The sequence below is a fragment of the Dermacentor albipictus genome, chromosome 1 (genome assembly GCF_038994185.2).
Source record: "Dermacentor albipictus isolate Rhodes 1998 colony chromosome 1, USDA_Dalb.pri_finalv2, whole genome shotgun sequence".
Classification (NCBI taxonomy): Eukaryota; Metazoa; Arthropoda; class Arachnida; order Ixodida; family Ixodidae; genus Dermacentor; species Dermacentor albipictus.
This window is the reverse complement of record NC_091821.1, coordinates 276961489-276975618: the sequence shown is the minus strand read 5'-3', so window position 1 is coordinate 276975618 and position 14130 is coordinate 276961489. Positions and strand designations below refer to the sequence as shown.

General features: G+C 44.3%; 1 protein-coding gene across 2 annotated transcripts in view; it reads right to left on the bottom strand.

Annotated features, from left to right (window-relative positions):
- Positions 1-14130, bottom strand: part of LOC139054394 (transcription elongation regulator 1) — a 317005-nt gene that overhangs the window by 31758 nt on the left and 271117 nt on the right. For both annotated transcript variants that reach the window (XM_070531327.1, XM_070531328.1), the window contains exons 17-18: positions 4429-4586; positions 4290-4350 (exon numbers count right to left, since the gene is read on the bottom strand). In XM_070531327.1, the coding sequence (XP_070387428.1) occupies positions 4290-4350; positions 4429-4586 (219 nt within the window). The remainder of the gene's footprint in view (positions 1-4289; positions 4351-4428; positions 4587-14130) is intronic.

Sequence of the window (14130 nt, the reverse complement as noted above, 5' to 3'; positions counted from 1 at the left end):
GGTTTTGAAGGAAGTTGAGAAGGGAGGTGTCGCCAAACAAGACATAGGGCGGAAGCACGGGATCAAGCCGAACACGCTCTCAAACTACAAGAACAAAAAAAAAATTAAATTAAATTATGGGGTTTTACGTGCCAAAACCACTTTCTGATTATGAGGCACGCCGTAGTGGAGGACTCCGGAAATTTCGACCGCCTGGGGTTCTTTAACGTGCACCTAAATCTAAGCACACGGGTGCTTTCGCATTTCGCCCCCATCGAAATGCGGCCGCCGTGGCCGGGATTCGATCCCGCGACCTCGTGCTCAGCAGCCTAACACCATAGCCACTGAGCAACCGCGGCGGGTTACAAGAACAAGTGCAGAATAATGGATGCATTTGAGAACGGTAAGTTCAAGACGCCTCGGCAGCGAATGCGCACCGGCGCTTACCCAGAGTTGGAGAAGGCTCTGCTGGTTTGGATTAGGGAGGCCCGGAGCAACTAACTTCCTCTCAGCGGAGACATCGTTGCGATGAAAGCCCGAACGCTTGCAGCAATGTTGGGGATCGATGACTTCGTTTCGTCAGATGGATGGCTGACACGCTTTAAAATTGCCATGACCTGGTTTTTAAGAGCGTTGGTGGTGAAAAAGTGTCTGTTAACCAGGAAACATGCGCCACATGGAAGGATGGAAAGCTGCGTGAATATCTCAGCGAATACGGACCGGAAGACATCTTCGATGCAGATGAGACTGCACTCTTCTATCGGCTTCTACCACAGAAGACCCAGATATTCCAAGGACGACGACTGTGCTGGGGCCAAATGCAGCAAGGAGAGGGTGTCGGGCTGATCACGACAAACATGACTGGCACGGAACGATGTCGCTTACTTGTGATCGGGAAAGCCGCCAAGCCGCGATGTTTTAAAGACGTAAAGACGCTGCCTGTGGACTATGAGTCGAACAAAACAGCGTGGATGACAGCCGAAATCTTCAAGAGCTGGATAACCAAATTGGGCCGCAAGTTTGCTTCTTCAAACCGCAAGGTGTTGTTCCTTGTGGATCACTGCAGTGCTCACGTGAATGTGCCAGCGCTGAGTGTAATATGCCTCGCATTTTCGCCCGCAAACACAACAGCTGTTTTGCAGCCAATGAACCAAGGCATCATCAAGAATGTCAAGGTCCTGTACAGGTGGCAACTCCTCAAGGCATGATTTTGTGCATGGATAACTCCGCAAAATACGAGGTGAGCTTGCTCAGTGCCATCCACATGTTAGCGCGAGCATGGGATCGTGTGAAGCAAGAAACAATCGCAAACTGTTTCAGAGCTTGCGGTATTATGGCAGCTTCTTCGGAGGATGCCTCTGCAATTTCATCGGAGGAAGCGTCAACAAGCGAGCTTGACGGCACTGATTTTGGTGATACTCTCAGGGACATCAATTTTGAAGATTACATCGCCGTAGACAAGGCAGTCGAAACGTGTGGTGCACTGACAGATAATGAGATTGTGGAGATTATTCGGCCCCAGGAAGCGACCCGGGAAAGCGACGATGATGTTGAAGACGAGCCGTCACCTAAGGCTGCCGATGCAGCTGCGGGCCTTGCTCTCGCAGAGCGCTTCTTTGTCACTGAAGGTAACGCGGAAGAAGCGTTCCGCCACATCTACAGCCTGCAGAACTTGCTTTCAAAGAAGAAGGAGAGCAAGATGACCAACTATTTTTCTTAGAGAAAATAATCGATTTCGCTACTAATAGAGTGCTGTTTTTGTGTTTTGTGCTTACTTGGAAGTTTGTTTAATTCGAAGTTTTTTGCGGTCCCCGTGAACTTCGTATTAACGGGAGTCGACTGTATTTACACGTGCCTTAGATGTATGCTATTCTATACCTCATCTTGACATGCGCAATGCGTACATTTTCTCTATATGTATTTTTTCCATACGTGCATTAAACATCAGTTGTGAGTGAGCACGTGTGGTGTTTCCTTTTCTACATCCTTCGTGTTCTTTGGTGCTCCAAGTTTTTTCGTATTTACTTGCACAATGATTGCAATCGATAATGATTGCACCCCGAACTTGCCGCAGCGTTATGTCGTGTGCCAAGTCTAGCTAATGATGATTGCGCTTACCATCTGTAGAATGCTGCCGAATGCTATGCGAACGACTCTTCAAAACGTACCAAGCGGTCTGCACGCACCAAACATTCTTAAGCAGATGCCCCATTTCATTACTTTCATCACTTTCTGCATTTCCATGAAAAAGAAAAAGCTAAAACCAAACTTGCCTTGGCTTAATTATTTGTAGGCTTTATAATGGTTGTGGCCAATAACAAAAAAGGCGGCTTTTAATTCCTCTTGGTTACGCTTGTGGGCACGCAACAAATCGCGAGCGGTAACGATAGTAGCCATTTACACTGATACATTAGAAGTGTACCCTACTGATCCGCCGACACTTGTAGCACAGCTAAGATAATTGCCCACCCTTAGCGGAAGCGTGCCGTATTAGGATAGCAGTGAAGACAAATGCTGTAGTTTTCGTAGCATGCCCACCATGTGTTTCTATGTCACTGGCAGCTAAGCGCACCCATCTCTGTTTCTGTCCCCTCAAAGTGGACAGGCGACGGTATTGCCGCAAATTTGCCGATATTAATGATATTATTCATTACCGATACGGAAGAAACTGTTTCAATGCATGTAATGTACTAACGAGAAGAAGAAAAAAATTGCGTTCGGCTTGCTTCGCTGGCCGCCATCTTTATTTTGGTGTCCTGCACTGTTACAGCGGGAGCCGGCTGTTTCTTGACCTCTTGTCATCCCACAGCAAATGCGGGATGAAGAAAATTTTTTCTTTTCGCAGAAAATTTAACCCGCTCAATGATCGCACCCCTGAATTTGCATCAATTATTTTGACAAGAAAGTGTGATCATTATGCAAGTAAATACGGTATTAATATGTGTTAACAACTAGCCCACCTATTCATCCTTTAGCTAGGTCTAGCATTGCCGCAGTGGTGGCTACAGCTGCCAATTGATCTATGTGCGATAGCGCCGGTTTGAGGCAGCGAATCAAAATGGCGGCGGTGGTGGCTGTGAATAAAGGTGTTTCGGACCTGTGGTCACGGCAAAATGTCTGGAAAGTTGGACTGCGAAGGATTCGTGCATCCGAAATTTCAGATGTTCTGATACATTGACGCTATTGGGTACATGGTGGTGCCGTGAAGTCGTCCGAATGATCGGCACCTGAAAATTGGTAGTTGACTGTGCACTGGCAACTCTTCCAGCCGATGACACGGTGTCAAAGATGATTGGTTACGATTCCTCTCTGTTACTCGAGCCAGCATTACCGCTACTTTCATTCCTTTTCAATAAATTTACAGCTAATTTTCCCTGATAGAAGCATCAATTACCAGAGTTTTCCCTGAGTATTTCCAGACTATCCACAATCCCCTGAGAATTCCCAGTTTTCGGGGTTTGTAGGCACCCTGTGCCATTCCTCACCACCCAAACCAAAGTTTCGAGCACAGCCAACAGCAGGGAAAGCTATGCTAACCCTCTTTTGGGCCAAAAAAAGGTGTCAGCTTGGAGAATGGCACGTTGCTAGGAGCCACTATACCTAGTGAATCATACTCCGACCTAATAATAATAATAATAAAAAAAAAACATCTCCGGCCTGCAGTCAAGTCGAAACGACATTCTGCAGGTTTTCTGTTGTGAGATGACAGTGCCCGGACCCGTACAGACAGTGCACGGCCCCGTACAGACAGTGCACAGCTCCATACAACCCATGCAACAGTTGCGACAATAAAAGACTTGAAGTTCAAGTATCTTCTACATCCACCATACTCACCAGACCTTGACCTAAGTGACTTCCATATGCTTGGACCACTCAAAGAAGCCCTGGGCCAGAAATTTCTTTCTGATGAAGAGGCATGCCATGCAGTACATGAGTGGTAGTGCACACTCCCAGATGAATTCTTTTCTACGGGAATTCAGGCACTTCGTAACTGCTCGCAAACTTACATTGAACCTTGGGGAGATTTTGTCAAAAAGTAATACAGCTTTGTGCCGCATGTGCACTATTGAAAAAAAAATATATATATTTAAGGTTTTCATTTGACTCACCCTCATATACCAATGATGCTTGCAAAATTACTTGTTTACACTGTCACATGGTGTTGGGTTTCCGAAACATTTGTTGGCAGCTAGAAAATTGCTTATAATGTTTCGATAGAAAATGGCAAAAAACTGCTTTTTCTGCAACATATTTTGAATGCATGGAGATACTTAAAACAATGTTTTAGAAGGTGGTGATGAGGTACGTACCTCGAGGACCTTTTGGATATCTAACAAATGCTGCTCCGACTCCTCAATTTGCTTTTTGGACCTGCACAACAGGAATCAAAGTGAGTTCGAAACCGCCAGTGGACCTCGTCTAAGATATCAGAACAGAACTATTACTAACTTGTATGTTATTGTCTTGGTTTCCTTCAGCAACTCACGAAAATCAGACTTAGCTGCAGCCATTTTATCCTTGAGGTATTCCTTGAACTCCTTCTCGCATTTGCGCTCACTTGATGAAAACTTTGCGTATCTGGGGTCATCCCGTATCATTTTTTTAACCTGTAAAGAAATCCAGATGAAGGAACTTCCGTGAAAAAGCTGCAGCATACACAGTAGAGTTCCTCCTATATATCTTGTAGAGTTCTCCCTATATATCTTGTTGCTAGTGTCTCTGTGAATATATGACACTAGCAAAGTTGTCCTCAAGCATGTTGCTTCCAAGGAGCCGCCTACCACCACAACAGATAGGCTAGGCATAGTGCACAACACGTTTGAGGCCTATGGTGGTATTGGGCAGGCTACTTCGACAGCGATGTGCAACCCAAATGGTCCAAACTGGGTGCAAACATTATGAGCAAAGACAAGAAAGCATCACAAAAAAGGTATGCTGAGAAAGAATCACAGTTTTCAGTGCTTATCACACAGAGACACTTACAACATCACAAGAGGTCTTAGAATTAGTGGCGACTCTACTTTGAGTACAGTAAAACATCGTTAATTCAGATTTTATGGGACCGAACAAAATGACCGAATTAACCGAATGTCGAATTATCGAGGGTATCAAGAAAACAATAAACGAGGCTTACATCAACATGCTTTTATTTACCGAACGAATCAGCAAATCCTGTTTCTATTTTGCACAAGAGCAGTGCGGAAGCTGCAATTCTCATCATCTTGTGACTTCCTTCGCAACACAGCCACGGTACGTGTAATCTGAGACACGCTTTTCAATACCACGCACACATCTCAATTATTTTTTTGCCAGTGAGCTGGTCACCAACAAATCGTCTGTCCATTGTGATGCAGCCAGTGCTCTTTATTTTCGACAGCTTTGCACCGAGTCAAAGCAAAACTACTGTTTGCCACAATCGCTGCAGACGAAACCGCGGCCGCCATTAACGTGATCACGGACGGTGACCTTGCAGTTCTGAAGGCAGGCTCCCGACACATGCGCCAAGTCACAATGAAACATACCGTTTGTAGCAACAAATGCGGACGAAACCCTGGTTGCTATTGACACAATCAATCACAGATGGTGACTACGCAGTTGTAAAGGCACGCGGCTGACGCGTGCACCGAATCAAAACGAAACTACTGCTTGCAGCAACTGCTGCAGACAAAACTTTGGTGTTTACTGACGTGATTATGGATGGCGACTGCGTAGCTATGAAGGCACACAGCCAGCTGCCAACACGGTTTTATGCGTGGCGATAAACACAAGAATAAAGGCTTAACGGCACAATTAGGCATGAAGCATTCCGGCGTTACTGTCAGTCATGTATCACATAAGATTTATGTTGATGACTATGGCAATGCGGACTTCGCCGCTTTTTTTAATTGGAGGCTAGCACCGTTCTTCCTCTTTTGTGTCGCACATATGCGGTGCTTCGCACTCACGAAGCTACCGTAAAAACCGGAATATAGGTCGAACTTTTTTCAAAAAACCATCGCGAAAAGTTGACCCACGACTTATATACCGGACATTGGCGGAAAAACTACGGAAGTCTTGCAACAATGGGCGGATGAAGTAAACAGCCGCCTTCGCCATCGCCATCATCAGCAGCGCGGCGTTGGTTCTTTATTCTATGGCGTGGCGACATTGTGGCACCGGCATTTTGCGTTTCCACTGTCGCAAAGTTATATTAATTAAAGGCTGCATTTTTATTTTGTTTCAAAATGAGCGGAAGCCGACGTAAATTCACCGTCACCTTCAAGAAAAAGGCGATTGAGTACGCGGAAGCCCACGGCAACCTGGCGGCACAGCTCGAACTTGGAGTATCCGAAAATAGCATTCGGTAGTGGCGGAGGCAAAAGCAACATATTACAACTTGCAGCAACCAAAAGAAAACGTCATTTCGTGGCTGGATCGCAGCGGACTGCAGAACTGGAAGGCAAGGTTGCGGAGTTTGTCCGAGAGCTGCGTGCAAGATCGCTGCCTGTTGTCGAATGCATTCGTTTCAAAGCGGTAGAGATCGCACGCGCTTATGGACTGGACAGCGAGAAGCAATCGTCATCCGACTCTGTTCAAACGTGTTGCTCTGATTCGGAGTGCCGCTTGCGGACTTCGTGCCCTTCTGTGTACTGTACACCCGACGAATTTTTAACAGTATCGCGCGACCGTCGACCCGCGTGTTTGTCAGCACCTTTTATCATCACGGCACGGAGCGGCGAAATAGCGAAAGTAAGGGCATGTGTACACATGTGCGTATCTCGTTTGTTCCACTGCTCAGCGCCGTTAATACGGTGTTGACAAGCACGCGAGTCGATGGTCGCACGATACCGCTAAAAACTTGGCCAGGTGCACATGCGAGCAGCATTTAAATAAATACTGTCACCATTGTGCAACCCGCTGAGTCGCATTTGTTTATAGGTAAGGGTGTCATGTCTTTCGGTACTTTTGCCACTGAAAAAGATTTTTTTCATTTTTAGAATTCGTTAGTTGGGGGATCGACCTATATTCCGGTCCGATCTATAGTCCGGTTTTTACGGTAATGTACTATAGTACCAGCTAGCTTGTGCTACTCTATGTATTTATTTCTTAATCCCCTGTCATGTACGTCAGTGCACATGCTAGCGGCACCTATCTGCAAACGACAGAAATGCGCGTGGTTCACCATCTTCACCATCTTAGCCACTCAACGAGCGTGGAATTCGGGAAAATTTATCAGTGGCTCGTGGAGCGCTGAACAGGGGCCTGTGGAAGCCACTTTGAGAACCCATGCACTAGCACATGCATAAGAGCAGTAGGTCCAACCATATCGGGTTTCCGTATCGTAAAAACTATAGGGTGAATGAAACAGACAGCACAAAGAAAAGACATTCCTACACAAACACTTGTGTTGTCTTTGTTTTGTCTGGCTTAAGTTGCAGTCATATTGACTGCAACCTTGCAACAATGCCAGCCTACGTTTAGAGGCCTTTAAAGGCGTTACCTAATTCAATGGGTTCTGAAAAACCAACAGAATTTGGAATCGTAGATAAAAATGTGCAGTGCCCTCTTCAAAATGGGCAGCATAAGGTTCTTTGTGTTAAAGGGGCAATGAAAACAAATTTTCCGGCTTGAAATATGCATAGCTTGTTAAACTGCACATGTCCTGCAGCACACCGGCAAAATTTGAGCGAATTCGGTGGGGTAGAAAATTTGTATTTGAATTTTTTTTTTATAATGTACTAGAATTGTACAGCAATCTGGCAATGCTGAGCGGTGACGAAGTGAAATGGACCTTTGGAAGCAGCTTCCTTGGAGCAATGAAAGCCGATCTCAAAGGCCATGCTTTTGAGTATGCAAGCACCGCAAGTGAATTCAAAAGTGGAAAATGCGTCATGGCTGCCATCTGTCATTTAATTTTTCAATGGCAATCCTGGTGGTCTGCTGCTGCATCTAACCATGCAAGTGAAGGAATTGTGGACACAATTCAATGGTTATGCCCCTGCTGCACCACTGGGTGCCAGAGCATGTGGAGCAACATGTCTGGTACGATCTCAAACTGTTTCAGAACAGACGAAATAGCGGTGCTGCTGCATTTGCCTATGTCACAGGGTCCATGCCAAAATTGCAGTCGCTACGGGGGGAAGGCCTCAGAGTCAGCGATTTCAAATTAAAATTTCGAGCTACAATGTGCGCCAAGAGCCCAGGTTTTTTTTGTTTTGTGGGAGTGGCCCTTTTATTCTCAGTTACAATGATAAACTGAGAATAGCCGGACAACCATGTCATGGCCCCTTTAACAACAGCCTATACCCACTAGGGTAAGCAAAACATACAAACCGATACATTGAAATATAGTATTTACTCGAATCTAGGTTGGCCCCGATTCTAAGCTGACCCCCGAAAATCGGAAGCCGGGGGGGGGGGGAACAAAAAAAAAAAAAAAACACACACACACACACACAAGAACTTACGTCGAATGTAGGCCAAACAAAAAAGCGAGGACAGCGTTCACAAAATGAAAGCAGTATTTAGTGAATATGAACATGCCAAGCTCATTCTACGTCATCATCGCTGCTAGCCTTGTCGCTATCTTCGTTATCGTTGGCATCTCCTTGTTGCAGCGCATGCAGAAAGCATCTCCCTTTGCCCTTTCCAAAGACGGATGTTTTTCTCAATGATGCCGAAGTTCTGCACAGTTTGTACATTTGACGACGCCTCTGTGGCTAGCACAACTTTCCGTGTTAAAGTGGCACTATAGTGGCATCGTTATTGTAATCGTAATGGCACTATAGTGCCATTACGATAACGCCATGCCACATGCCAACGTCGCATGTGTACTCCAGTTGGCTACTGGTGCGACTAGTAGTGGCTGCGATACTAACTTTTCTTGATGGCACTATCTATGCACCATATTTATCAATTTCAATTAAAAACTGGCGTGCTTTTTAAAATCCTGGAATCTAAGCCGACCCTTGAGCTTGGTATACGATTATTTGGAAAAAAAAAAAAACTATCAGCTTACATTCTAATAAATATGGCAGATAAAGTAAGCCTCCTGAGCTTCATAATGACAGCACTGTGATATCCACGAATCTATTTCTGACATGAACGCATACCACAATGTGTAATCGTGCTGGGCACTAGAATCAGCACAAGAGCAACGTAGAGGTCAGTGCTGGATGCAACAACCGCTACCAACTTGCAAACACTACGAAATGGCACGTTAGCTTTTCTCTTTCCCTAGTACATGGTGACAGAGATGATGCATAGAAAGGACACTGCCTATCACTTGTGACCTGCTACAATGCTGCTCTGATTAAAGATGTTGAGAAAAAAGTGCCACCGTTATTATAAAGGGAAAACCAGACATCCACCCATTCAGCAATTGCTGCAAGAGAAACCCATACGAGTTCCTAGAAAGAAAAGCCTCGCAGTTGAAAAAAAATTCGTACTGGTTTGGGACTCGAACCCTGGACCACCGCCTTTCCGGGGTAGCCGCTCTACCTAAAGCCCCTTAAACTTCGTAAAGTAGTGTCATGCTTTGAAGAATGCCGTCCCCCTCCTCACACACTCTAGTCGATGTCGACGCAGCGTCGCCATTGGCCCTAATGGCATCACGTGGGGCCTCGCGTCAGCTTCGTTTGTTTACAGTTGCGCTTCAGTGCCATTTTTGCATGAGATGCGTCTGCGGAGTGGCGAAGAGCACATGTTGGCTCCATTGCTCTTCTGTGTTGTTTTGGTTTGCGAACACCTTGAACTTTTGTGGCAAGTGCGACGTCGCTTCCCGGCATTTTCTATCACCATAACATGCTGCGCCTTCGTATGCCAAAATAGTTTCAGCAAAGACAAGAAGCTCTTCTCAATACTGTCCGGTAAGCGCTACGGGTTAGGGAGAAAGAGATGGATTCACTGAATTGGGAGGGAGAACTTCAGATCAACATTCTCCACACGACTATACGAGGTAGTTGCGAGTCTCTCATGGTATAGTCCTACGCGACGTGTACTTTGTTTATATACATGGTCACATTTGGTGGGCTTAATTCGCGGGCACGCGAGGCTGCTTGAGAAAACGTGATTACGAAACCTTTAGGATTCAGCGCATTCCTTTTGACAAAATTTGAGGCTCGAGTGTGAAAACTCATCTTAGGAAAGCAACTCCACATTTTGTGGTTATTAACTAGCCTCCTCTAAAGCGAATAGCTTTGTTTGCCTCTTTTGTTCGTGTTTGTCATTGACAGTCGCCCAGTGGATTTGCGATACAAAGGAAAAGTGTGCATGCTCTCCCGAAACTGAGTTCGTTGCCGAACGATAGCTTCATAGGTCTTTGAGACACACGTGTTAATTCGTGTCAGCTTTGAAGTGTGTGTAGGTTAAGATGCGGCGGTGGAGCGCTCGCAAAAGAAACGTGCTCGTCCACTGGCTGGCTTAGTCGTCGTTCGCTTGTTCGACCACAATGTCTTTGAGACACAAATAATGAGATAACGAATGGTGCCTCAATTGAACGACTGCATCATTTCACTTACTGTAATTACGACCGCATCATAGCACGGCAATGCTTTGCGCGGTCATCACTTTACTAAAGTCATATCGTAAATGGAGTGAGCGCAACCGTCCTCAATCCATGTACCTTAGTGCAACTCAGTTCGCGAAAAGTAAGTCACTTCATGAACGGACAAGCTAATGCACGATGAGATGTTATTCGTGATGAGTCACTAAAATGAAAAAAATATTGTACTTGCTTGAGCCTGAATGAAGCCCTGTTAACACATTACGGCTTCGCGAATGAATATTAAAAAAGTGATTTCATTTTCTATATACGCAGAATCCTGACTCGAAGATCAGCCGCGCGTATTTCTGTTGACTTTGAGGCATGAGAAACATAATAGCACCATCGCCCACCTCTGAGCCTTTGCGCGTGCTTGGAGGATTGGCAAGCACGCATGTTGGCGGCACTGTAGCTCGTAATACTTTTTCGAACTTTCAGAGCAGCAATTGTTTGTGCCCTCTGTCGGCCTTTGTACGTCATAGCTATGCTCTGCGAATTCACATGGTAAGGACAGCATGGATTATTTAGGCTACTGGGGGCTTACTGGAGGTCAGGATGTTGGCATTCGATCGTGAATGTGTTATTTACCATTCGCAAAGTATCTTGCGACAATGACTTGACAAATGTTGCGCACCTAATTGTAGCACATGCGATACATTCGGAATCATTATGGCACAGTGTTAGCACTCCTTCAGATACGTAAAAAAAAAAAATTATTATTATCAGAACAGGGAAAAAAGCTGCCTTCACTGAATTTGTATAACCGTCCGTATGGAAATTCTATGCTGTACACAAAGTTACTCAAAGCTAGAAAGCTAATGCAAATGCCTAAAGCGCACCGCCTTGCTATACTGCATTCACTCTGCTAAAGGCCGTGAAGGAGTGAAGGTGGAGGAGGAGAGTGTTGCTACTTTACGAAGTTTAAGGGGCTTTTGCTCTACCATCTGAGGTAACCAGGCGGCTGATGGCAGGGCGAAGTCGAATTTGTCAACAACTCGAAGCAAAGGCAAGAGTTTATCGTAATAGTTCAACGGAAACCCGCAAGGTGGAGAGAAGTAATAATAAAGAGAAAATCAGACATCCACCCGTTCGTAGCAATTGCTACACAGGACGAATTTTTCTTCAACTGCGAGGCTTTTCTTTCAAGGAACTCGTATGAGTTTCCTTTGTAGCAATTGCTATGAACGGGTGGATGTCCGATTTTCCCTTTATAGTTACTTCTCTTCACCTTGCGGGTTTTCTTAGAACTATTACGTGTCACCATTTTGCTCTGCAGATGACACCAGCCAACATGCAAACCACTCTGCTATAACTGCTGGATTTACCCACATTTCAAAACACACTTACTATTTGTTTACATATGTCCGTTATGAACACAGATGCTGCATCCACACAATGCAAGCTTTCTACACTTTAAAATGCAATTTTGACGTAGGGATCACCAGCTACATTCTTGAGGGCATAACATTGTTCTAGTGCCTGGTGCTTTCCTGCTAGAAATGATTTGTAGACAGACATTATTGACCATTTTCAACACAATATTACACCCCAAATGGCACAGTCAGGCCCCTCAACAATAACTGCTGTTTGCATAATAAGCTAGTGCATATACATGATGACCAGGCAACAAGGAAAGTTTCTAAAACTGACTGCCTTGAAGCACTTTTTAGAATAGTTTGAATGTTTGTTTTAATGGCAATTATAGGTGTTGATATTCTTGTCTCAATTATGCATGCATGGCAACTATCTCTGCTTACTCTCTAAGAAATGCTCAATTGTGGCAAACCTTGTGCTACATATGGTTTCTAATGAAGGTACTCTCACTTTAACTGCTTACCTGTACAGCATATATAAGTTAATGAACTCATAAAAAAAGAGAGAAAGGAAAGGCAGTCTCAATTTTCAGTGGACACCTAAACTGTTCCGCAGCTATGGAAAAAGATACAGGATACAGGGATGGAAGCGGCCAAAGAAGTTTTGGAGCAGCTTTGGAAACAGCAAATTTGGCACTTTGGAGCAGATCTGGAGAAAATTGTCTGTTTTGGAGCAGTCAACTAACGTTTTGGAGCAGCTCGGTAAAGGTCAATGCAAGTGAAATACAGGCAGATGAAGAAAAGATGTTCTTTATTTGACTTTGCAGAACACCATTAGGTTGCAAGCAAATGAGTTCTGCGGAAGCTCGTTAGGCAAGCAAAATTCATGACAGGGAAAACTTCTCATCCACCTATCTGTAGCACTACAAAGGAAACCCATACAGGTTTCTCAGAAACCACCATTAACTTGCTTACTAGATGTGCCAACGAAATATGGCCAAGAAAAAAAAAATAATAATCAAGGACTTTCCGTGAACAGTGCTCGCTCTACACTGATAGGCTTTTGTTAATTCTAGTTGAGTTTTCATTGAGAACAAGCAACATTTAAGTTTACTGAGCTAACATTTATTGCCTTACTTATTCAATGAAGTGCCAAAGGTTGTGGAATACCTCGAGAAGTAACGGATAATAGCATATATAGCAACATAGTTCTTGTGTGGCCTCTTTTTTCTGACAGAAACAAAAAGCAACAAAACAAGAAAAAGCCTGTGAAATTTATAAACAAATCCATGTGACAAGCGTCACTGCACCAGTAATAAAAGTGGTCTCAGACGTAAACGGCATCATGTGATGCATTGTGTATATTACAAATGTGTAAACCTGGGCCGCAGTCTTGCTACGGTTTGGAAAGCGAACTGTTACAAGATCACACTACCTCAGGTTTGATAAGGAACGACGATGCGCACCAAGAACTGCTGACACGTCAAGCAAAAAGTGCAGACACTCGTTCCTAGTGCACCCTATTTGTTGAGGTTTGCATAAAGATTGATACAGTCTCTGGTGCACAGAAGCGCTGTCACGATTACAGCGGGATTTTTTAAATTAATTTTTGTTTCACAGGCTTTATTTTGATTTTAAAATCTTCACGAATACTAGGTTGCTTAAATTGGTCATTTCTCAACCTCATTTATAACTTTTTCATTAACATCTCATTGATGTAATGTCAAAGTGCGCTAATTAAACTTATTTGTGCACAATGAAAGAGAAATATTCACAGTGGCCAACATGAATGGGACCCATGAAAGTACAGTGAACATAGTTTGTATAGTACCCTCTGGTAATTTTCAAGTCTTGGCAACCTTCAATTAGGATAGCAGAATATTGCAGAATGAATGTGAAGTGACATACTGGTCAAAGCATGTTGGCCAGTATTTCACAAGACTTGCCGAGAAAAAAAGCTCCAAGATATTTTTGAAAACAGTAAAGGGACAAAAATATTCACTGGCTTTCCGATCTACTTCGTTGGCCAATATTTTGAATGAGCTCTATTATTCGGGCTGATTAGCCGTTCTACCACACGCACCACAAAGCCGATGTAAAATGGAAGCCGATATTGTGTGCAAAGAACTATGGTTTACTATTAAAATATTTTTGACTCACTCTGCACAAGTGACGTCATGAGCATTGCTGCTGCGAAGGCAATTTTGGAGGCTCGTATTCTCGTCAAACTTTTAATTATGACCACCATTTGGCTGCTAAGGTTGACTAAACATGAAACTTAAAGTCCTTGGCTTGCTTTCTGCAGTGGCAAAAGCC